A 25,134-nucleotide genomic window follows, 5' to 3' on the forward strand; every position below is an offset into this window, starting at 1 on the left:
ATATATGATTTCGTCCAATTCTAACAATAGACCATTTTCGAATTATCACGGCTAGACTGGATCTAGCACGAAATGGAGGCTAATGCGGGCAAATCTTTTCAAATGCAAATTAATTTGCCCGCATTAGCCTCCATTTCATGCTAGATCCAGTCCAACCCTTAGAATACGAAACTGGCCCATTCTAAATTCTCATTTATTATTTTTGTCACTGCGTTTCCTCCAAGTTAAACCGCGTCTGTCGTCTTTTTAATCTCTCTATTTCCACTTTATGCGAAGCGTGTTCTGCAGCGTTCTTTTTCTTTTCTTCGTCTAAGTCATTTGTCAGCGACTCGATCTCGCGGAAAAATTCCTCTTGTAGTTTCTTAATCATGTCACCGTGCTTCTTCTCCACTTTACTCAGTATTTCTCGTAGCTCAGACACCTCTTTTCTCAATTTGTCCAGCTCACCTGGTGTTCCTGTGGCAAAAGGTTCTACTTTCTGTACTGGCGATGCCCTGGTGTGTGCTTCATCACTTTTGTGAGCCAAGGCAGGGAAGGGTGCCTTTTGAAAAGGAAATAAAATCAATGCACAGACGTTTGGTTTGTTCTAAGATAGACCAGGCCTTAGTTGTTCAAACGATGAATAGCGCTATCCGCCGGATAAATCACTATCCAGTGGATAAGTAATAGCGAAAACGATTGCGCAGTCCAGTGGATAGAACAACTGGGGCCAGGGGCCCGTTTCTCAAAAGTCCCGAAACTTTACGGGGCGTTTTCGGGTATCACAATTCCGTTTGTATCTCAAGAACGGAGAGGATTTAATTTGTCAAAATTCACAGTTATTTTTCTTTTTGTTGCCTTGAAAACATGTTAAAAAGATCGGCTTTCTAAAACAAGTGGTTGGCAATTTCACAAATGGCTTTTCGGGCCCGAAAAGTTTTCGGGACTTTCGAGAAACGGGCCCCAGGTCTCGGTTGCTCAAAAGGTGGATAACGCTATCCACCGGATAAATCGCTATCCCGCGGATAAACACTAGCAAAACCAATTGAGTTATCCAACGAATAGTGATTTATGCAGTGGATAGCGCTATCCACCCTTCGAAAAACTGGGGGCCAGGGCTTTGTTTTGGTTTATGTGTTTTTTTGTTTGTTTCATTTTGTTTGTTTGTTTGTTTTTTTTGGGAGGGGGGGGGTGGGGGGTGGGGTCTAACCTGTTAACCTAGTAACCCCACTCCTCACGCATACCTTTTCATCGGCAACCTGCTTCTTTTCCCTGGCTTCTCGAACCTCTCTTTTCCAAGCTGGTTCTTTCGGTGGTTCCTTAGGACGGCCTGGTGGCTGTTTGATCGTTTCCTAGAAGAAAATATTGCACTTGACAGTCAGAATGGACTAGTGTGCAGCAGCAAACTAGCATGAGATGTTCACTTGGAAAGAATCTTGTAAATTGACTACTGGTACATGAGATCACACGAATAACCACAGACAGTAGTCAAGTATTTCAAATGGTTAATACTATAGAGCCACTTTTGTATGACCTTGAAAAAGTGTTCGCACTTTGTTTCACGGACCAATGTTTGGCCACATTAAAACAAAGCTTCTCCTTATTCTTACCAAGGAAACTCTTGATATGGGCAGTAAACAGGTCGATTGCCCAATCACATTAGTGCATTTCAAATGACGTCAAAGCGAAATGCCAGTCGCATTCATGGAGAGATGACGTTGTTTGCATCCGCGTTCGCTAAGCCACTGAATATTCGCGCTTGGTTTTTTTTTGTTCGATAAGCCAATGGGTCATTTCCGAGTTGCTGTTTGTCTCGGTTTCGAAGTGAGTCTTGGTGCTCAAATATTGTACGGGAAATGAGTTTGATTTGCATGCAGCAACTCGGAAATGGGCTATTAAATGTTTTGCATTTTTGTTTACATTCTGTTTTTACTATTATTTTTCAAGGTAATGTAAAAGTCGCTCTATCAAGTGTCTAGAAGGGAAAATTGTTTAAATCGCCCCGATAAGGACGGTGCCTTCTAATTAAAGATATTTTTGCCCCAGTGTGTCATTATACAGGAAATGTAGATCTTAACAAGTGTTGTTGAAATCCAAAAAGAAAATTGGGGGTGACCACGCATTTTTCAAAGATAATTCATGAATAATATTTGTAAAAAGCTTTAAAATACAAAGCAATGTATGGCGTTCTTTCTCAAATTGAAGCTTAATTATCTCTAGAAAATGCATTGTTACCCCCAATTTTCTTTTTGGAGTACTTACTTTCTCCGGATAGTTTTAGACCGCGCAAAAATATCCCTGTATTAGTAAGCATCACCGATAGGAAATCCGAGTATCTCGAGATGCGCAGAATGCATGCGCAATAACAATAGTAGGCACCGTCCTTAAGTGCGAGGACAACTTCAATCTTTCGTCAACGACCCAAACTTCGAATGCACATTTCTTTCATTCATCAATCATCACTCCTTTCACGGGAACACATGAGCCCAATAAATTGACCTGCTCCCAACTGTGTGGCTTCTTAGCCCAGTTGATAGCGCAATGCACCGGCATGGCGGAGGTCATGGGTTCGAATCCAGTTGAAGCTGCCTGAATTTCTCAGGTGTCTATAAACCGACAATTGCTCACATTGAGCAGATAAGTGCCAAGATCACTTCAATCTTTCCACCATATATATGGGTTATTGACCAAGCGTGAGGTCAAGATGGATGGATATTGGCCAAGTTCTTTTTTTGCGTGTTTATGGACCGAGACGAATTCGAGGTCCATAGACACGCAAACAAAAAAAAAAACGAGGCCAATATCCAGCCATCTTGACCGAACAAGCTGGGTCAATAAAGGATTTATTATTGGGGATAAAACACCAAAAAATGATCTTTGATCTTGCGGTACCAAGCGGGACCATCTTGCCCGCTCGGGTAGCCAATCAAAGCGCGGGATTTGGTTCATTTTGCCCGCTCACGGAGCAAAATATAATTAACGCATAATAAATAGAGGATATTCCATGGCCGCGCGCGGATACGACTTTTATCTTTAAGTCCTGATACTTTCAGCACGAGAAGATAAAATTCGTATCCCCAAGCGGCCATATAATGTTCTGTTTATTACATAGATATTGATGAAGTGTCTTGATTTAAAACAACTTGTTCACTCATTTTCGAAATGATGAAAAAGTGGTCACCAACCGCCAAAACACGCATGTTGTGTAACATGAAACAAGATATGAAAGTTATGAAAAGCAAACCATGACAAGGCAACATTGTGCAATAAAAATGTTAATGTGTAGAGAAGAATTATCTTAAAGCACAAAAGTGTCTTACAGTGAAGGGGAAGCTCGCGTTTTATTGGCTAATCGTGTTCGTTACCATGGCGACACCTATATTGTCACATGTGAAAGATAAAAATGATATGTTCACTGCGCGCGGTGAAGATGTGATTTTTTCGCAAGAAGGAAAATCCCAGTATTTCATCAGTATTTATATAATAAATCTCATTAATAACTTCCTTTCAAACTTTTAGTACGGGTAATCACATGATTTAGTGTGCAATTTGGAATAAATAAGCAAGAGTAAGTTTTTTTATGTCCCAAGAGAAATCGCAAACAATGATTATGCAAAATTTCGAGATGGTTACGCAGAAGCAACGCACGCGGTTCACGCAATCACCCAAAAATTGCGCCATCCAGGGCTCGCGTTTGATTTCAAAACAAAAGATTTGATTGATTCTTACCAAACCGCATTGTTTATTAGCCAATCAAAAGCGAGAATCATATGAGTAATTTGCATTGTGCTTACAAAAAAACAGCACTGCTCTCAGCCAATGGGTAGTAATTTAATACTATGTAATAAGCCAGTTCGGAGTTTCAAGAAACGAATGAGCGCATCAGGATAAAAACAAGCATATAATTGTTTCTGTAAAGGTAAATAGCTGCAAGAATTTGCATTAAAAGTCTTTTGGTTTTATATATATGTCTACTTGCTTTTATCCCGACGCGTGCACGTTTTTTTTTTGAAACTCTGAACTCGCTTATTAATTTTAAACAGCACACTTTCTACAATTTTAAAAAGATTTCTTAACAGTTAGAACACGGGAATCAAAACTTGGAAGTAAGATCGTCCGGGTGAGAGTAGTCCTGAGTAGGACGGACTGCTGTCGGTGACATCGGCATAGGTTTCGACAACCTGAGCGGAAGTCACCGCCAGAGTCAACATTGCTTCAGGAGTAACGCATTCGCGCAGACTGTATTTTCTCCACAGTTATTAAATAATTTGAGAAACGATGACAGCCGGGTTAAAGAAAGGGCCGGACAACGCCTCGAAAAGACATATTGATTTAATGATGAAAAGCATCGCGTTGCCCGTCAAGCACACATTTAAACGTTAAGCCGGCAGCACACTTGGCGAAAATAGCGCCGCGCTAATACCGCCCTGAAAAAATTCGCCCGGTGTGCGGAGTTAATTTTCATGCGCATTTGCCTCGGCGGAAATAACGAGAAGAAAAAATCGGCTAACATAATCTGAAACTGCACCCTGTAGTTTCTTCAAATAAGATTGAGATCAGCCTAAAATCACTACTTACAGGATGGTCGTCCTCCATGTTTAAGCTGTGACGAGGCGAGTTGGTCGAACGTCCTTCCTAATAAATGTTAGAGAAATTACAAGATGATGTCATTCAAGTGCCCCCGTGACCAATAAATCATTCCTTTCGTTCTTCAGATTTTGAAAGTGTGTTTACCTAACATCTGACAGTAAACATTTTAAGCTTTTATTTTCATCCAAAGGCTGTTCACTTTGAATGTAAGTTTTGGGATTTACGGTCCGCCATTACTCACGTTCACAACTGACCGATTGGACTCAGAGGGTTGGATCCAGGAAAAAGTGACATCAAAGGCTTACTTGCTTAAAATTTCAGCGTGTGAATGCAACTTCTTGTATATGCAAAACGCGAGTTTAAAAGTCTCAGACTGAAAGCCCAAAACTCCCGTGCTGCATATTAATTCTGCGGCGTACACAGGCACTAGTGAGCCTTTGGCGTCTTTTCTTCTCGATCCAGCTCTCTCAAGATCTTAAAGTTAGTAATGGCGAACCATTAAATAGGAAAATTCCAGTTAAAATAAACAGGCGTCTTTCTGAAATCAAGGCTGAAAACTTTGGTCGCTTCGTGTTTAGTTAACATAGTTTTGAAATCAAAAAAAAACATAAGAATTGATTTTTTGGTCACAGGGGCACTTTAAGAAATAGCACAACAGAACGAAACTCTCAGTTATCATAAATCTACATTTCACACTTTGACAGTTAATTCTAACATTTGAAGACAGTATAAAATTGTTGAACAACAATGGCTGGGACCTTCACAAAAGCCGCTATAAAGTAGAACAAGATAGAAGTCAGATAGTGGCTTGGCTGTCCTTCATCTTCTTGAAAACTTGCATCCAAATAAAAGAGCTGATTTTCATTGACAAATACCCCGGTAAAGTATTTCACAAAACAACTCCCTAGTCCTCACGGAAAACGTTGATTAAACTTTTTGCACCAGTAAGTAACGAAGGTCTGGTTTCCCTGCTGGGCGAAATCCAAATTTGAGGCTAATGGGTGGCTCTTTAAACAAGTTCAAAAAATGATGCAATGAAGTTTGACTGTAATAGATACTTTAAAAGGCTAGTCTACATAGAAATTAATTTACAGCACCTTAGATGGCGGCCTCTTTTGAGGATGCTTTGCTCTATTCGCTGTTAAATGGTTTAACGTTTCAGTCTCCGGAGCGTCATCAAAAGAAACAGGAGCTACAATAAGAGTAACAAATTGCCAAAATTAAAGCCTAGTTTTTATTGGTCTGGCCCCAGTTGTTCGAAGGGTGGATAGCGCTATCCACTGTATAACTCAATTGGTTTTGCTAGTGTTTATCCGCTGGATAGTGATTTATCCGGTAGAAAGCGTTATCCACCTTTTGAACAAACAAGGCCTGGGTGGAAACTTCATTGTTTCCGGCCCCAGTCCCAGACTTTGCCGACTACTGAAAATTCGAAACCAGAGGCACCCCTGAGCGTTCGAGATGGCCGCAGACAAACCGAAAGCGTTTTTACTTTCCTGCCACGTCCCATATTTCTCCGATGGTCTGTGGTAATTTACGATATATTCAAACTGAACTGCGATAGGCTCCCTTCCCTGCCCCCCTCTCGACAAACAAATCAGAATTACTCCGAGGCCGCCAAGCTGCTTGCCGGTACGATTGCAACTACATTACACACACTCCGTTGGAAGTACAGGAAAAGACTTCACTTACTGGCCGCCATTGAAGAATACGGTCTATGTGGCCGTCATACCTTTTTCATTTTCTTTTGACAAAAGGCCGAAACGGTTTAGTTTAACTTTGCGATTCCAACGCGAACGTCATTTTTTTTTTTCTGGGAAAATTTACTTACTCGTTACGCTATTTGATTTTCTGTTAAATAGATAAGGATTTCTTTTCGTTAAATAGAGGGGGCTAACTCGGTTAAGTGTTAGAGGTCGAAAGCGAAATGTAGGGGCGAACTCGGAGGCAGTGAACTGGCGAGGGGGCGAAACATGCATGATTCTTTACTCTACTCTACATACCTTCGTCAACATTTTCTGATTTAATATCAGGTGTTGGTTTAATACGAACTTCATCTTTCAACTCAGCTTCATCCCCGCCCTTCTTGGCACCAACAATCTTGTCTAAATCCACCACCTTCTTTTCCGGTTTCTTGGCCGCCACGTCGGGTTTCTTACTCTTAAGGGGAAGTGGTTTCTTTGGGGGAAGGCTGGGTTTTTGCGGTGCCACTGGTTTCTTCCCAGGAGTGGGTCGCACAACATCCGTGCCGGAGTCGGATTCATCTTTAATCGGTTGGGAAGGAACAGCATTCTTTGACGGCGGTTGTTCCTTTGTTGCAAGATGTGGTGGTCTTTTATCTGGTCGTACAGGTGAGACAGCGTGCTCTGGAGTTGCATCAGAATCGGACTCATCTTTCAGGAAAGAAAACAAGGCACGGTTGTTTTATGCAAAACTGAGATATTACTATATCTCTCGCAAAGTTAAATTGGCTAGTTAAGAACCCTGGATTCTAAAAGACAGCGCACATTATAAGATGACTTGCTTTCTGGTGCAACTGAATTACCATAAAAAATCACAGAAATATCTTTATTACATAGATACTGATGAAATACCAGGATTTCTCCTTTTACTAAAAAATCATATCTTCCCCGTGCGCGGTGAACATATCACTTTTATCTTTCACATGAGAATATAGGTGTCGTTATGGTAACGAACACGATTAGCCAATAAAACGCGAGCTTCGCCTTCATTGTAAGTTACTTTTGTTCTTCAGTATAATTCGTCTCTACTACATTAACATTTTTATTGCAAAATTTTACATTATCATGATTTGCTTTTCATAACTTTCATGTCTTGTTTCATGTTACACAACATGTGTGTTTTAGCGGTTGGTGACACCTTTTTCATCATTTCGAAAATGAATAAAACAAGTTGTTTTAAATTTGGACATTTCATCGATATCTGAAAGTCTCTCTCACGAGTGAGCAAAGCGAAAGAGTGAGAGATACTTTCAGCACTCGAAGATAAAATTCGTATCCCCGCGCGGCCATGTAATATCCTCTATTTGTAACCTCACTGTCTCGGACCATACTACCACCTAACACCTAATCATTAAAGTCATCGTCATCATCATCATGAATCATCACCGTTATCACCATCATTATCACTGGAAAGAACTGCCCACTCACTTGGCGACTTTATAATTTCGTCCTTGAGTGGCAGAACAAGAACACCCTTCTTGCCATCAACAGCAGGGACGGGAGCCTGCAAAACATCATCAGCAAAGTCAACAACGGTCGTACCTAAGCGGGGGTGGGCTGCCTGAGAAATTAAGGGTTGCAACACAACAGCGGCAGCGCCGAGGAGTAGGGCAACAAGGGGAAAGGAAAGGAAGGAGAAAGATGGGGGAGGGGGGAGGGAGGAGAGGGGGCAGAAGTGGAGGGAAAACACTTGAAAACTTGCCCTTGTGGATCATAAGGATTAAGATGAGCTTGTGCATAAGACACAAGTCATACCTTACCATTAAAGTCCACGGTGAAGCAGATGCAAGTGCTTCCATTGTCATGCCAAAATGTTTTTGCTGATATTAAATACGGTGCCTACTATTGGTATTGCGCATACGTTCTGCGTATCTCCAGATACTCGGGTTTCCTATGGGTGGTGCTTATTAAGACAGGGATAATTTTGCGCGGTTCAAAACTATGCGTAGAAAGCAGAACTTAGCAAGTGCTTTTGGTATCCAAAAAGAAAATTGGGGGTAACCACGCATTTTTCAGAGATAATTAAGCTTCGATGTCCTCATGACACCATCATCAGGTCAAAATATAATATTTAACAGATAACAAGAATATTAATGTTCAAGTTCAAGTTCAAAGTCCCTAAAGGCTAGGCGAAGAGTTTTGCTTTTATCGAGTCACTTCGAATATTTAGACACGATTTGTGCTCGCGAATAAGGAACAGCAATCAGTAGTTTACAAATTTGAATGCGGCTGGTGTGATGCGAGCTATGTTGGTTACACGCATCGACATCTCTACCAACGAATCGATGAGCATGAAAGATCTGGATCAATATTCAATCGCAGCCAAAAGTCAACATCAATCAAGAACAATAACATCTAATATGTTTCGCATTCTTAAGAAATGCTCCGGCAAATTTGATTGTCTTCTATACGAGATGTTCCTTATTCGCGAGCACAAACCGTGTCTAAATATTCAAAGTGACTCGATAAAAGCAAAACTCTTCACCTAGCCTTGAACTTTAACTTGAACTTGAACATTAATATTCTTGTTATCTGTTAAATATTATATTTTGACCTGATGATGGTGTCATGAGGACACCGAAACCTTGTCTTAAATATGATCCTACCCGTAATTTTCATCATCAAATCGATAACATTATCATGCCAGATAGGAATTAAGCTTCAATTTGAAAAAAGAACGCCATACATTGCTTTGTAATTTACAGCTTTTTACAAATATTGTTGATTAATTATCTTTGAAAAATGCGTGGTTACGCCCAGTTTTCTTTATGGATTTCAATAACAATCGTTACGATCTGCTTTTTCCGTATATTCAGTAAACCGCGCAAAAATACCTTAGGATTGGTACGCACCGTCCTTAAGGACAGTTTTTTTTAACTTAATTAGTATTTGAATAAAGTACTTAGATGAAAGGTTGCACTATAAAATTTAAGACAATTCAGCACAGAATTTTCAATCTGGTTCAGGACTGTATTCAATATGATACTTAAATAACCAAAATTAACGATACTTGCTATAAAAAGTGATAATTTTGATACTCTAAATGGAAAAAAAGTCTTAACTTTACTGTATGTATATTCTGACCTTGTCATCTTCTTCTGAAGGAAGCAGCACAACGAAGTTGTTTGGGAACATGCCAACCTTGCCGTTTACCTCTCCTTCCCACCAGCCATCACTTTCAGCAGTGTCCTTATTGAGTATGGTAACAATGTCTCCCTCCACCAAACGAAGCTCATCAGGATTTTCAGGTTCATAAGCAAAGGTAACTTTGGCTCGTTCACCTGGCTTTTTTACTGTAAGGGAATGAAACAAAATACAATATTGACAAAGGAGCGGTTTTCAATTGAGTGTCGAAAGCAATAAGCAAATTGCATTGGTTTTGCGTTACTTCACTCAGTAATTGGTTCAAAGTTCTCGTGCCATTTGGTCAACCAATCAGAAGTGAAACCAAAACCAATCGTGGCTTGCGCATGCACATTTTCCCGCTCTTTGTGTCGGCTACGTGCAATTACTTCGAGCTTTGATTGGTCTACTGGATTGTCTCCGTCCTTTTTGATTGGCCAAAGTAATTACTTTGGTTTTGGTTTTACGACACTCGATTGAAACTCGCTCTTACATTAACTATTATTCCACAATTGTGCCCTTTTACAATATTTCGTCAAGAGAACGCAAAAATACACTGTAATGTCCCGGTTTAGAACAGAGCAAATTGACGGAAAGGGAGTTTTTCAATGAAAGAAATTGTTTTCAACACGATGCAAAGCCTGAGAATTTAGTTTGTCACTCGTTATTTCGTTTATCTAATCAAATAAAGAACGTTTAGCTGTTTTTTTTTGTGCTGCTTACATCGTTCGTACGAGCCCTGAAGGACAGATGATGCATTTTTTAAGACACTCTCGCCAAATAAAATTGAAGCAAAATAACACCTTTTTGTAGTGGAATAATAAATCTCTTATGTCGCCAAAATATTGCGAGACAAGTTGCACGGAACACTTCACAGTGTAACAGCGCCTTTACGCTCTATATACGTGTACCACGTGAGCAATTCCAGCCAATGCTAAAATTACATTTCTTGAACAAAACGGGTTTTTTTTTCGGCCATTTGGCCAATATCTGCAAATCAACTCTTCAAGGATACCAATAAAGGAGCTGATAAAAGTCTGTGGTTGATTCACTTCACGGTTCTCATGTCACAACAGTCCCGAAAATCACAATTAACATTGACGTTCATTCTTGGCACACCAGCACTCATAAGTTAACATTTTCTCAATCAGTCATGACCTCTGCCAACAAAAGTCCTATGCAAAATCATTGAATTGGAAATAATTATTAGACAGGAATTATTTACCAGGAGAGGTGAGAGGAACAGGTGGTGCTGGTCTTGCTTTGCTACTCTGGAAAAAAAAAAGCCAATAAACGTTTGATAAGGCTCCCTCTACAGCCAGAAACCATAATCAACACTAGAGAAAACATCCAGCCAATGGTCCAAGACAAGTAGATTTTAGGCTTGGGCAAGCAATAAACTTTCTAAGACAACAGTTACTTGCCTTAAGTGGGTAACCAGCCAGTCAATGCCTCTTTTTTTTTTTGTGGATAATAATAACAATAACAATCCTCATTTAATAATAATAATAATAATAATAGTAACAATAATAATAATAATGATGATAATAATAATAATAATAAATAATAAATAATAATTATAATGATAATAATGATGATAATAATAATTATAATTATAATTACAATTATTATTATTATTATTATTATTATTATTACTAGTGGAGGAACCACTAGATTATCAAGTTTGCTTGCGCAATGCGCTCTGTTTAAACATAGCCAAATGCTACAAACAGGGCCAACCCTACTTATAGCAAAGCTATACATATATGTACAGTACATGTATCTCTATGTTGGTAAAGGGCTGAGTACTGTAAGGCCCATATCAGGAATTATTGACCCCAACCATAAACACAATAGACCTGTGTACTGCACAATATAGATCCAATGAAATTATATGTGTCGATTGTAAGAAGTTGTTTGGTATCTGAATAACCATGTGGTTAACTAGAAAGCCTTCGCTACTTTGACCACCAGACACATTTTATAACCTGTACTGTAATTATTTTATGTTGTAACCATGTTTTGTGACTATACTTATGTTATGTAAATAGTGTGAAATAAATGAACCATGAACCATGTCGTTTCAGACATGAAACCACAATGTTCTTTTGAACAACACTGAAAAAAATACCTTCAGTATCCCTTGAATCATTTTTTTTCTGGATCCCCTTCATTATTCGAAATTTCTACCCACCATTACAAACAGCAATAAAAGGAAATTAAATTCCTACCAAATTCTATGTGATTAACAACACTTAGCTTACCATAAGAAATGAAGTGCTGCAAGTCTTGACAAAAAGGAGAGTAATGGGGCCAAAATAATGATAATTTCCCCTGACTTTTTATCTCTTATGCTTAATTTGCATAGGCTCTGTGACTGTATATTCACAGAATAACCTTCATGCTAGGTCCAATAAGACTTAATTTATTCCTCAAAATTTGTAATGTGGACACTTCACTATGTGATTTGATAGCCCAACTGCAACCAAACTACCAAAAAAAGGTAATTTCCCTTTACAGGCACGCACAAACCAGTTCAACCTGAACCTTTCCAACATTGTCATTCTAGTCTTAGAACTCAGATAACAACCGCAAATAATAATAATAATAATAATAATAATAATAATAATATTTTATTTCTTAAAAACGCATGTCATGCAAGTCTCAATGCTTTTTACAAAGACAGGTTAAAACATAAAAATAAAAAAATTAAAATTATTTATAAATCTAAAAATATACGAATATGGAAATCAAAAAGCTAATTTTAAAAGATAAGTTTTTAAACTTTTTTTAAAGTTATCAATGGAACTGTTGTTAAGTCTTATGTTGTCAGGAAGACTGTTCCATAATCTTGGGGCTGCAGCACTGAACATTCGATCACCAAAACTGGATGTTCTTGATTTTGTAGTAGCCCCCATCTCCAAACACTTTTGACGCATTAAAGAACCTACACAAAGTTCTTAAAGAGCAGGGCACAGAGTTCCTGGCATTGTAGTCCATCACATTTTCAGTCTTGGACCCGGGATAAATTGTTGGCTAAATTTTATTTATTCAACTTTATTCATTCAATTCAATGAAAGGAAGGGATACTTGTAACAGGTTATCCCCATCAAGGATAACCACCTGTAATCGGATGTAACTGACTGAAAGTCAATTTTGAAGAGGGAGGAAAAACAGAGTACCTCGATAAAAAACTTCTGAGTCAGACTGAGATCGACCAAAGTGTACTCAGCCCACATACAACCCTGTGGCAGGATTGAACCCAGGTCACAGAGGTGGAAGGAAGAGGTGGTTGAAAACCGCTAAGCCATCCTGGCTCACTTCTTCATGCTGTACATTGTTCAGACCCTATAGTGAAGTCTGTTATTATAATAAAATAACCAGAGCTGTCAAAATAGGGCCAGGAGCCGGCCAAAGCCACCAGCTACATTTAGTAAGCCATCTTCAGCTGGCTACTTTCGTCTCATTTAACCACCAGTCAAGATGAAAAAAAATTATTAATGTTACACTTGGTGAAACTTTTGAAAATTCTACTCCCCGTTTTTTAGTGGAATTGACGGCATATTTTAAGAAGGTTAAGCAAGAGAAATCATGACAAAACTACCCACGCTCGATCGTTTGTGTAAAAGGTGTGGAATGCTTGGAACATTAATTTAACTGAATACAATGTACATGTAGTTCCCAGTTTTCTTGTGCACAGTCAAATGAGCCAAGCTCACTTTCATGGCCACTTACTTTTTATTATTGTAAGCCTTCTACTTTCAAATTTACATGTATTGACAGCCCTGAATAAGACATAAATTAAAACAAGTTAACAATGACAAACTTACCACAGGTGTTTTAGTCTTCACTAAGGATGGCTTGCTTGGTTTGGTGGTTAGCACGAAAGCCTCTTCTGTTTTTCCTTTGCTCTCTCTCTTCTCATCCTCATGAACATTCTTCAGTTTTTTCTCAGCCAAGATATTAGGATTGATGAGATTGCCAAAACCCATTCCTCCACCAGGCAACTTCTTTGCTGCAGCCCCAAAGCTAGAGCTTCTTTTTATTCCACTTTCCTCGTCATCATTTACATGTAGACCATCAACAACTTCATTCCTAGTGGTCTTTTTCTCAAGAGGTGATGTTTCCTCTGTTAGTAATTAAAACCGAAAAAAAAACCCACTGGTCAGCTGAATTGGTAATGCATTAGACTACATACCTCCAACTAACCGAGTTCGAAGTGCGTACTGCACATTTAAGTTACGGCCCAAATTTTTCCCACTGATTTATGGCCCAAACACGAAGCCATAAATCAACAGGAAAATGAGAATCCGTAACTTACATGTACAGAACAGACTGAGAAGATGAGGTTAGTGAGATATTTATTATAACTACCGTATTTACCCGTGTATAAGTCGACATTTTATGGCCTCAAAAGAAGCTCCAAAAATCTCCCTCGACTTATACATGGGTCAAAGATTTCGAGCCAAGTTCCAGCTAAATAATTTATTCAAAATTAACATCATATAATGTGTTCTTTGGGCATAACGAACGTAGTGGACGAAAGGCTTCAAAATGAATGACGATCAAAGACTTCACAATGAATGTAATTAAGCAATTCCAGTTGAAATGAAAAAGGATTTGTTTTACTTTAAATGTTGAAGATACTCACAAGCACAAAATAATATGAAATAGACACTGGAAATTTTCGTTTTCCAAAGGCGGAAGCTCTAAAAAACATTCTTGTTTCTTCAAATAAAATGCGATCCTTCAACGGCTTAATAACCTGGCGCAATACCTATTGTTTGCGTGCAAGCATGATCGTCACTCGTGTTGCCTGAAAATGCTGATTGGTAATGATTGTTTTTCATTCTTTATACAAACCTGGATGATTTAAATGCTTTTGCAAACTTTGTATTGTTTGGTTTATGAGTTTTGTTTCGTTTGCCATGTGAGAAATTATAAGCCAAGGACCAATTAAACCTTGCACATTTCGCATTGTTTTTTAAGTTATTTTCAAAGATTGACTCCTGCTTCTGTGATGTTGTGCTTATCCTCTAAAGCCCTTTATCCTTGAACAATGAAACAGGTTAGTTCGAGGTTTACATGTTCAATTTTCTGAGAACTTTTTCGAAATTCAAGGACAAAACGCCCGCACATACAACAACCGCTGAACCACAAAACTATTAAGCCCCTGAGGCCCTTAATTTTTTGTGAATCCACAGTTCCGGAAATTGAAGAATGCAAGATTAGTATCCCATGAACATTTAGCAAAGAAATTAACAAATTGTTTTTTTTGCCATAAAAAATGGGGGTGGGGGTCGACTTATACACGGGTAGACACGGTATATCTCTGAGGTAATAAGGCATATGGGAAAGGAGAGACTAGTTGAAGGCAACAGAAACGTTCAACTGTCACAAATGATTAGCGTGTGTAAAAACCTGAAAAACAAATAAATCTTATTGGCTTTTTGAAGTACATAGTTTCCTACAAGATTCAAGTAGTTTCACAAGTTTATCTCAAAATAGACAATATGAAAAACTTGCTTAAAGAATTAATGACGCTGCATCAAAATTTCAAACTTAGCAGGCCATACTGAAGAATACAACCCGCTATTAAAAGTAGCCAATCATAGTGTGCCTTCTATCTGTCGTGAGAGATATATTAATATGGAATGTCATACATGTATGTTATAGTCCATTGGTTTCAGCAGTGAAAATCAGACCAAATGCCAGATGCATATAAAATTCATGACCACTGAAATTATGCCTGCTGTGTTTTCAAATCTGGCTCATAATATACATTTCCACTACTTCCCAAAAACCGCTGATCAAGTAGGGAGTAGTGAAAAATGGACAGAGCAATGATGTTCTACATGTACACGAACCCTTCTTATAATAATTTATCTACACTCTGATTCTGAGTGAATGTAAAAAGTACATAGAATTAAATTGCATCTGTTATGAAGATTAATCTTAATAATCATGTTTGGTAATCTGCATTACAGCTGTACCCCTGAAAAGTCAAATCAAAGGGTTCTATGAGCCAAGTCGTGAATGTGGAACAGTGTACAGGTTAGCAATGGCTAAGAATTGGGTGAAATTTTCACGGATGTTACAAAAAAGACCTACAGCTGTACCTACCACCAGGGTCTTAGCAACTAAGACCCCTTGACGCTTGTAAATAGTGGAAATTACGGGAAATAAACCGCTAGTCAGAGATTGGATTTCTGTTGGGAGGTAGTGTGGTCCAGTGGTTAGGGCGCTTGCCTTGACATCCGGAGATCCCAGGTTCAAGGCCTGCTGTGACCACTCACTGAATTTGACCCTGGAAATCCCTGGTTCAACTTCCCTGCTGCATTTGTAAATAGCCAAATGGTTTGCCTCTGGCCAGTTGGGATTCTTAACAGTTGTTGTTCTGTTCTGTGGTTTCGTTGATTGTGTTTCATTGGCCCTGAAAAGCCCCTATGGGGAGTGGTCAATTAAGTATGTATTGTATGTATTGTATTGGGTGCTGGATGTTGTCTCCAAACATGGTTCACGGTAATTTAATAGACACAACAAAAATAAACACAATGCCATGACATGCTTTGAGTGTTGTGTGACAGAAAAAAAACCAGTAACATCTGTCGATGCTTATTTTAATTGGCACGGAAACAAAAGGTAGGGTCTTTTGAATAACAAGAAACTCAGTCTGTTAACCCTTGAGTTGCAACCACTTAAAACGTGACACACAAAATAATTGTTTTTTCAGTACACAGTCATTTCTTATTCTACTTCCAGTATCAAAACCGTAAGTCACACAAACACTAAAGAGATGCTGTAAATGGCCAATACTAATAATTTATTATAATGTCTGATAGATGGCCAATCCTAATAATTTATTATAATGTCTGATAGCAGACTGAAATAGTTTTACCTGTCAGACATAAGTGATTTTCTGTTAGTTTCGCAGCTGCAGTCGTAGGAGTACGGGTGCCTCAGGTTTTGGTGGTCTCAAGGCTCTGGCTATCCCCAGCCATGAGCCCCTTTGTCTCCAGCAGCTTTGCTTAGTCCAGGTCCTTTGGCTTGGTGTGGGGGCTCATGGCTGGGTCGTGGGGATTGCTGGCCATGGGAGCACTACAGTACTCGGTCAAGGGGCTGGCTGGGTGGCTGGCTGGCTGGCTGCCCTCCAGTGGAAGCCCCTGGTATATCCCAGCCACCCAACCTCCATTTAGCGATGCAGTTGAAATAACAAGAGAAAACTTTGATAATAAACCTTGCTTTCCTGACCAGAAATATATATACTGTAAGCCCTTCTGTTTTCCAGTATCTCAAAGTGACCTGTGATTTACATGTACATATACATGTACTATGAAGACAGGGCATTGCTTTATTCCAATAATTAGGATTTTTACGACAATTGCTTGTAATCTCACATTCTGATTGGATAATTTGTTGTTGTTGATGAGAGTCCAGACAACGCTGCTCACGTCATGCTCGCGTCAATTTGTCACGCAATGTAATAGCCAATCAGGAACGCTCATTTTGGGAAATAAACCAATCACATTGCGAGAAAGTTATTGACAACGTTTGCTCTTTCTTTGTGTCATGATTTTGGTCACTCTCTGAAATAAAAACTTTCTTTGTCCACAACATTTTGACCACTGTGACAACGAGTACAGACAACGCTGAACCACTTTCGATTTGTTAATTTTAGCACTCCACATACTACAGCGTACATGCGTGCATTCTTAGCCATTTGGTAACAAACCTGAAAGCTTTCTAGCTGGATCCAGTGGCGTGTCTTTAGGTTTTGCCACATTGTTGTCAGTGATGATTTCCACAAAGTTGGAAGGAAACACTCCTCTCTTGCCACCAAGTTGGCCTCTCCACCAACCTTGCTCATCTTCACCAAGAACATGGACAATATCACCCAATTTTAAAGTAAGCTCATCCTGATCTTGTGCTTCATAATCAAATGTTACTTTGGCCTCCTTTCCTGCAACTGTCATTGGCAAAAAAATTGAGATTATCAGAAATAATTATTTTTAAGGTCAAGATTTGAAATAAGTCATTCGACATACTAGCCCCTTCTAATATATAACATCCCCTAAATCACACTCAGATAAGTATGTCAACTACTTATTTCCATAACAGTTACTAATAAGCTATTACAACATTCCTATACTGGCACCTTTAATTTAATTATAAATTATTATTACAGTGTACTAATATTATATTATAATAATTTTGTACCAGCCAATATTGTTCCATACCTAAAGGATGTGTATTTTGGGTACCTAATGTTTTGAAGCAAAGGTTTCAAGACAATTCAATGCACTGCTCAATGAAGAAAGATAATAATAATAATAATAATAATAATATACTGCAGATAATATATAGCGCCTATATATAGTGCCTATCCAGACGTGATCTAAGCGTTTTACAAGTCATGAAAAATTAACATCAAAAATTAATCCATAAACGAAAAAGTTATACAAAAATTTACTTGAATAAATAAGTTTTAAGTCGTGTTTTGAAAGTCTGGAGATTATCAGTGTTTTTATGTGTTCTGGTAGATCATTCCAAAGTTGTGGCGAGGCGACAGCGAAAGCTCTAGATCCATAAGACTTCAAATTATAGCTGGTAGGGATAAGACAGAGCGATGTAGATGAGCGGAGGGTTCTTGAAGGACGGTGGAGACTTGTATATATGAGGGAGACAAATCATTAAACTTTATGCGTTCATTAATTGGTAACCAGTGTTTTGTACATACTGTAGTTTTTTAACAGCATATTTCGAAAGATTGTACAGAAGGGAGTTGCAGTGGTCAAGTTTGGATGAGATAAAGGCATGCACAAGTGTTTTGGCAGTTTCCGTTCATATAAATTTTCTGATACGTGATAGATTACGAAGGTGATACAATGCAGATTTACATGTACATACAGTATTAATATGAGGCAGCACTGACATGGTACTGTCAAAAGTGATACCAATATTCCTGACACCAAGATACACTCTATCAAAGAAAAAGTTTTGCACTATACACGGCTTGAGACTAACTTTTTAGTTCACTAGCCACTACGCTAGTATCAGGTCTGATTTCACTAGCCAAATCTAAATTTGCACTAGCCAGTCTTGTCATGCACAGTTCCATTTATTTGTAAAAATAACAAGAAAAAAATTCCAAATCCGCCTTTAGTAAATATTCTCATATTATCCATCCTCGCAACAGTGGCGCAAATATGCTTGAGTGTATGGCTTCCTTCTCACAGAACCGTTGCGGAAACTTTGGAACTCACAAATGCACTGGAATATGGAAAACGTGGAATAAACTAAATAAACTGTACATGAAACTAAACTGCTCGTTTGGAAGTCTGTGAAAAGGATGTTCCTTTGATTAGAGCTAATTGCAATTGAAATTTTAACCTGAAAGCGCCATTCTAAACATGAAGCACAAACGCACCGGAATGCAGGTAAATAATATCTTGAATTAGATACAAAGGAAATTCGAAAGACAGACTTGCCCTCATGTAAGATTTTCTTTTTAATAGTTTCAAACAGCAATTCATGCGCTTTATGCTTGAATGGTTTTCGGAGTCAATTAATATTCGGCGGCCACAGTGCTCGCCAGCAAGTTTTCTCTCTTTTGATGTGAGATTCACCATTCCTAGTAAACGAGATAAGTCACTTCATATTATGTCTTTCTCTCTTTTTTCTTTTGAAATAAATTATATTTGGATTAAATGTCTAAACAAGTATGTGGCCTCTTTCCATATACATGTACACGTCACAAACACTGTCAATTTTTGCATTTGTGTTTGTGATCCTGTTTTCCATATGCGTGATTGCTTTACACAACTTCATCTCGTGACATCATAACAAAAGGGCGCAAACATGAAAGCAGAATTAGTTTTTGGGTCATGTTCAACTTCTTCTTATAGGTGTATGTTGAAGTTGTTGCAAGAAAGAAGGCAGAGAGAAAGTGTCAAGAGACGTCACCGATTCTGGATCCGATACATTTTCGAGGAGCAGCAACGGCTGCAGCATAGCCAGTATCAAATTATACTGTAGGAACTGGCTCTTCGTGATCGAGAACTTTCCTACAGGTATATTTGGCAGGGTATTCCCTTACGATATTCATTAACGATGAAATGACATATGAAACAAATCATGTATGAAACTGTGGATATGAAATCAAATAAAGCTATGATCCTTACAGTTATGAACGCAATTTGGGCAAGTGGTTTGAACCCGTGACAGGGCAATACTGGTGCAACGCTCTAACCAACTGAGCTATGAAGACACTGACGTTGGGAGCTGGTCATTTGTGGGTATCGCAAGGTCACCGGTTCAAACCTCGTTGAAGTCCTGAATTTTTCAGGCTTCTCTACGCAATTGCCAAAATTGCGTTCATAACTGCAAGGATCATAGCTTTACTTGTTATTCATTAAATTCACACTGTTTTGAGGAGTATCGTCATTGCCACAATTGTACTCGGACGCCATTTCCATTACTTATACTTGCCACTAATTTGTCAAAACGTATCACGCAAACAATCAGAAACAGTTTATGATTGTGTTTCCATATCGTTGTTTCCCGGCATTTGCATTTCTACTCATTACTAACAAGACGTAATGATAGAAAATGTCTATCTCTTGCATCTTGTTTGCGATCGTCGGTGATTATCGGTGATTGGTAGGGGATGAACGTAAAAGGTGTTTCCATTTACGCAAACTGTTTGGGATCAAGCTCTCGGAAGGTGCTTGCGATTATTCACGAAAGAGTTACACGCATATGGAAACGTGTATATGGAAACAGCAGCCAAGAAGTTCCGCATGATTTCACAGACGGTTAATCGTTTGTAACCTGGCGTGGGGGAACTGTAATCCCGTTGGTTTCCTCCTCAGTTTTTTTTTCAACTTATCGTTTTCTAAGGCAGTAAATTCCATAGAATCCACTCACAGTTTCTTTCTCTCCTTTTGCCTTATCCATAAGAAATAATTTTCATTCTTGCTTTCGTCCAGAACTCCACTGCTTCACAATATTTACTAGCCCCAAAGGTTAGTGAAAGCTCAAAATCTACTAGCCAAAACTGAAATTTCACTAGCCTGTGGCTAGTTGGCTACCGTTAGTGTGGAGCCCTGCTATAGCACCAGTGAGGGCCCACGGATTTCCCCTTGGATTACCCCTGGGATTTTCCAAGCATCTTAAAATGTTGCATGTAGTACCACTAAAGTCCACACTTAAGTGCAAGTATATCAATTCCACCAAGAAGAGCCTAAAATTAATTAATTTTTTTGTCATACAAAGTATGATAGATCTGTATAACATTTTTAACTTTAGACACAATTCTTAATTGCCAGTTTTGGACTGGACACTCGTTGGTTTATTATTCAAATTCCCTACATTAAAATGTTACTACAGAAAGAGTTTTACAAAATTCCTCAGACTTTATGAAAACCATTAGTTGTACATGTAAGTGATTGTAATGAAAATAATAATGATAATAGTAATAATAATAATAATCGCTTTATTTAAGGCTCAAGGTTATTTAGCAGAGCACTGCTGTGTTACTGCTGTGTACATTTGTAAAAGGTGCAGCGAAAAGAGAGAGAGTGACTACATGTATGCTATCTAGTGAGTGCAAAAAGTTGGCCCCAAGGGAACATAAAAGATGACATACATTAATAATGTGGCGAGGATTATACATGTACATTGGTAGTTGTGCGAGTTACACCAGCTTGAAAGGAAGGAAAAGAGGTAAGAACATGTGCCAGAAGGTTTTGTGGAGAATGGTGAAGTATTACTTTGGGATATGAACACCTACATTGTAATGATTGTGATGACGTTGTTGAAGCAAGAAGACCTGACATCATCATAGTGAGCAAGAAGGAGAACAAGTGTATAATTTTGGACATTAATTAATATACCTGGAGATAGTCGGGTACATGAAAAGGAACTTGAAAAAATCGAAAAATATCAAGATTTGACGTGGGTGATTAGATTAATGTGGAGTGTAAAAAATAATTATACCGGTTGTTGTAGGGGCTCTTGGAAGTGTTACTAAGAAACTTGGACAATGGATTGAAAAATTGGGGATTAGGGTAAGAATTGGACTGTTGCAGAAAACTACCCCATTGGGAACGGCCAGAATTTTAAGGAAGGTGATTGACCTTTAAGTAGCAAGAGAGTGTCTCCAGGGGACCCTTGGTTATTTGTTATGACCTGCTTCCTTGAGATGAATGTTGGCATGGGAACAGCCAGAGCCCAGAGCTACAGTAAATGGAGAATGATAACAATTCACTTTAATTGCAAGTCTCAAGGTTATTTAGCCAATCATACGTTTTCTACTGATTGGGGAGACTATAAATCAACTGAAATCAGAACAAAGCAAATCAAATGTTGGTTTTTGAGGAGAGGGAAAAACTTCTAGGAGCAGAGTAGAGAACCAACAAAAACAACCCCACATGGCATCAAGTCCGAGTGTTCTCACCACTCGCCAGCCCTGCTCCCCTAACACCAATCTTAAGAGAAAAACTGTCCTTTCTTCAAGAAAAACAACCAAAGGAAATATTTTAGCCCTTCGATACCCAAACTGGCCTAAACTGGCCAGACTTACCGGTAGTATTTTACTCTGTCTAACACCAGACAATTTTATTCGTCAGTGGGGAGCCCCCAGGAGACAATGGGTTAAGTAATGTTTTGATGGTTCATAGATTTTGATAAAAATAATTCAGTGGCAGTTTCTCCTTTTTTATTAACATTGAAGAAAAAGTCGGAACCAAAAATGACCTTGAGCAATTTACATTTGACAAGATGTCTGGTAAATCAAAGTCCACATAATCAAGTTTCTAAAAAATTTGATGTTTCTAGTTAGATTGCCATACTGTATTGCAGAATTTTAAAGTCAGTAAAAACTTTGAGACAATATTGAATGGATTTGATGAATGCAGCTACTTTCAAAATAGAGATGTTGCATACAGCTGTAGGCCACTTTCAAAAATTCCATTATACTCTTTGTTTGCCCTCCAAAATTTTGCATAAGCATTGTTTTTATTTCTCTTGGGACCAATTTATGTCTAGAAAGTGGACATTAAGATTGGAATAACAATTTTTGTGACTCTTTTTTTGCATTCGCCTTACGCCATTTTATTTTTTTTATTTTTTTTTAATTATCTGGGATACAATTACCCTAGTCCTTCCAAGTCTAGATAATCAAGATTTTACCTTAATTTCATGTAATATTTATTTTGATAGTAAGTAAGACTCAAATACATTTTTAAGCTAAACAGTAGAATACCTGGCCACAAATTTGTATATGAATGGAACGTATTGTTATATGACTTGTTCTTCAAAGGATGCCGCTACAATAACACAATAGTGACCAGGTACTCTGCAGTTACTCCCATTTCTTTAAACCATAGCCCCTCAAGGGATGATTCCTCAAAAAGATTACTTTCTGGTTGTAATGGTTCAGTACAATAACTCTAAGTTTGTAAAACAAACACAACATTTGAAACCAATATTTTTTATTTCAATATTAATTTAAAGCTTGATAAAAAAAAGAACCATTAATTTCTAGTAAATTATGAAAACATTCCTACAATAGCTGCAGATCATACCAAATAAGTCTTACCTTCGGGACATTTTAATTGAGGTGAAGTGACAAGGAAGTGATACTCATATCACAGTGAGAATGCAAACTCCTTTAGAAATTAACAAGATCAGACAATCGAGATAACTGCCAGGTCAAATCAGTAGTTTGAATTATTTCAATGGGATTACACGTAGTTATGTGGCAATCAGCCTGGAAATTGTTCAAAACTGACAATTCAAACTATTCATTCCTTGCGAAAACTCACAGCTATATGCAAATTTAAAGTCATTTGGAAAAAGCCTTGGTGCGCATTCACGCATAATCTAGTTCCTGATACAAAAACATTGAAGCTATGCTGTAACAGCACAGAATCGAAAGCGACAACGAGCAATTCCCATTTGACAAGTCAAGCCTTAAAAATACCATTAACAACCCCTAAGCATAACCAAATTACCCCTGATCCACTGGCTTATCAACTTAAGTCACAGGAGTTATTAAATTTGTAACGATTCTTACCGGAGTCTGAAGCAGGGGCGACGTCTGGAGTGATATCAACTTCCTCTACAAAGTTGTCAGGGAACAATCCTGTCTTCCCGTTTAATTCTCCTTGGCACCATCCAGTATCCACATCCTTTATATTTCTGATGATGGCTCCGACTTCTAGACTAAGTTCGTCCTCTTGTTCTGCGACATAGTTAAAGGTAACACGAGCTGTCCTACCTGGCAAAAGAGATTTGGAATTCTAAATTCTCCAACTTCGATCTAGATCTATTTCGTACATAGTTGATCAGTTTAGGGCTGCACCAAAATTGATCACATAAAGGATTAAGTAGTCAGTGATACTCACTCATGGCGACAAAATTAAGACAAAAGCTCAAAGGGAGTCAATAGCAATCGCAAAATAGGCCCACATCTGGAGAAAAATCGAGAATTCGCAAGGAATTTTCCCCGGTGCAATTTTGGAGGAGTCTCGCAATTTCCGCCCAAAGAGTATTGTGGGACACTTCTTCAACTCAGCATCCGCGCTTTTTTCAGTCCAGTTGCCAAGGCGACAAAGGCAAAAGGCCCTCCCATACCCCTCCCCAACCCCTCCTTAATTTCCGCATTCCCACAATCCAATGTAATGCTCTTGAACGAGAAAAAATCTCTGGGCGTTCCGAAAATTACTATCACCACATGTGAAGTACTAAGGGATAGACGCTTCCCTAGTTTCCAGGGCTTTTTTATGGTAGGAGCGTATGATATGATCGTGAAAATCATGTTTAGTTAAACACGGTTTCAAAGTGCTTTCTTTTCAAATAATGTATACTGATTTTTTGTCGAGTGCAAATTTAGCACAGATCAAAGCATGTATTGAAACTCACCTGAATCTCATGTAAATAGAGGATATTACATGGCCGCGCCGGGATACGAATTTTATCTTGGAGCGCTGATACTTTCAGCTTGATAAGAAAGAAATTCGTATCCCATGTAATGTTCTGTTTATTATATAGATATTGACGAAATGTCCAGATTTACTGCACCTTTCAATAACATGCGAACTCTAAAATTCAAATCTCAATCGCAAATGCGTTTTTCGCTACCGTCAATCAAACGTTCGGCGGCTCCTCCCAGCTTCTGACTATGTTGACTGAACTGGGCTCAACGATGTGATTTGATTACTGAGCGCTCGACAGTAGTCTGAAGCTTGGAGGAGCCGCCGAACATTTAAATTGACGGTAACGAAAAACGCATTTGTCGGTTGACCTTTGAATTTAAGAGTCCGCATAATATTAAAAAGCAGAGTAAAACAACTCGTTTTACTCATTTTCGAAATGATGAAAAAGGGATCACCAACCGCTAAAACACGCATGTTGTGTAACATGAAACAAAATATGAAAGTTATGAAAAAAAAAATGATAACGTAAAATTTTGCAATAAAAGTGTTAATGTGGTAGAGAAGAATTATATCAAAGCACAAAAGTATCTTACAATGAAGGGGAAGCTCGCTTTTTATTGGCTAATCGTGTTCGTTACCATGACAACACCTATATTTTCACACGTAAAAGATAAAAATGATATGTACACTGCGCGCGGTGAAGACATGATTTTCTCGCAAGGAGCGAGGTTAATGCACCTAGGCCGAGGTTTGAGATTTTG

The 25,134-nt window shown here is 38.4% G+C and overlaps 1 protein-coding gene across 1 annotated transcript in view; it reads right to left on the bottom strand.

The window, feature by feature from the left end:
* Positions 1-23,978, bottom strand: part of LOC138052929 (CD2-associated protein-like) — a 25,767-nt gene extending 1,789 nt beyond the window's left edge. The window contains exons 1-12 of the mRNA XM_068899535.1: positions 23,843-23,978; positions 23,512-23,715; positions 17,167-17,400; positions 13,265-13,563; positions 10,660-10,705; positions 9,396-9,604; positions 7,740-7,815; positions 6,573-6,962; positions 5,667-5,761; positions 4,558-4,614; positions 1,224-1,331; positions 1-541 (exon numbers count right to left, since the gene is read on the bottom strand). The exon at positions 1-541 is cut by the window's left edge and continues 1,789 nt beyond it. Of these exons, the coding sequence (XP_068755636.1) occupies positions 206-541; positions 1,224-1,331; positions 4,558-4,614; positions 5,667-5,761; positions 6,573-6,962; positions 7,740-7,815; positions 9,396-9,604; positions 10,660-10,705; positions 13,265-13,563; positions 17,167-17,400; positions 23,512-23,715; positions 23,843-23,846 (2,058 nt within the window). The 5' untranslated portion in view covers positions 23,847-23,978 and the 3' untranslated portion in view covers positions 1-205. The remainder of the gene's footprint in view (positions 542-1,223; positions 1,332-4,557; positions 4,615-5,666; positions 5,762-6,572; positions 6,963-7,739; positions 7,816-9,395; positions 9,605-10,659; positions 10,706-13,264; positions 13,564-17,166; positions 17,401-23,511; positions 23,716-23,842) is intronic.
* Positions 23,979-25,134: the final 1,156 nt, after the last annotated feature.

The sequence above is a fragment of the Montipora capricornis genome, chromosome 6 (genome assembly GCF_036669925.1).
Source record: "Montipora capricornis isolate CH-2021 chromosome 6, ASM3666992v2, whole genome shotgun sequence".
NCBI lineage: Eukaryota > Metazoa > Cnidaria > Anthozoa > Scleractinia > Acroporidae > Montipora > Montipora capricornis.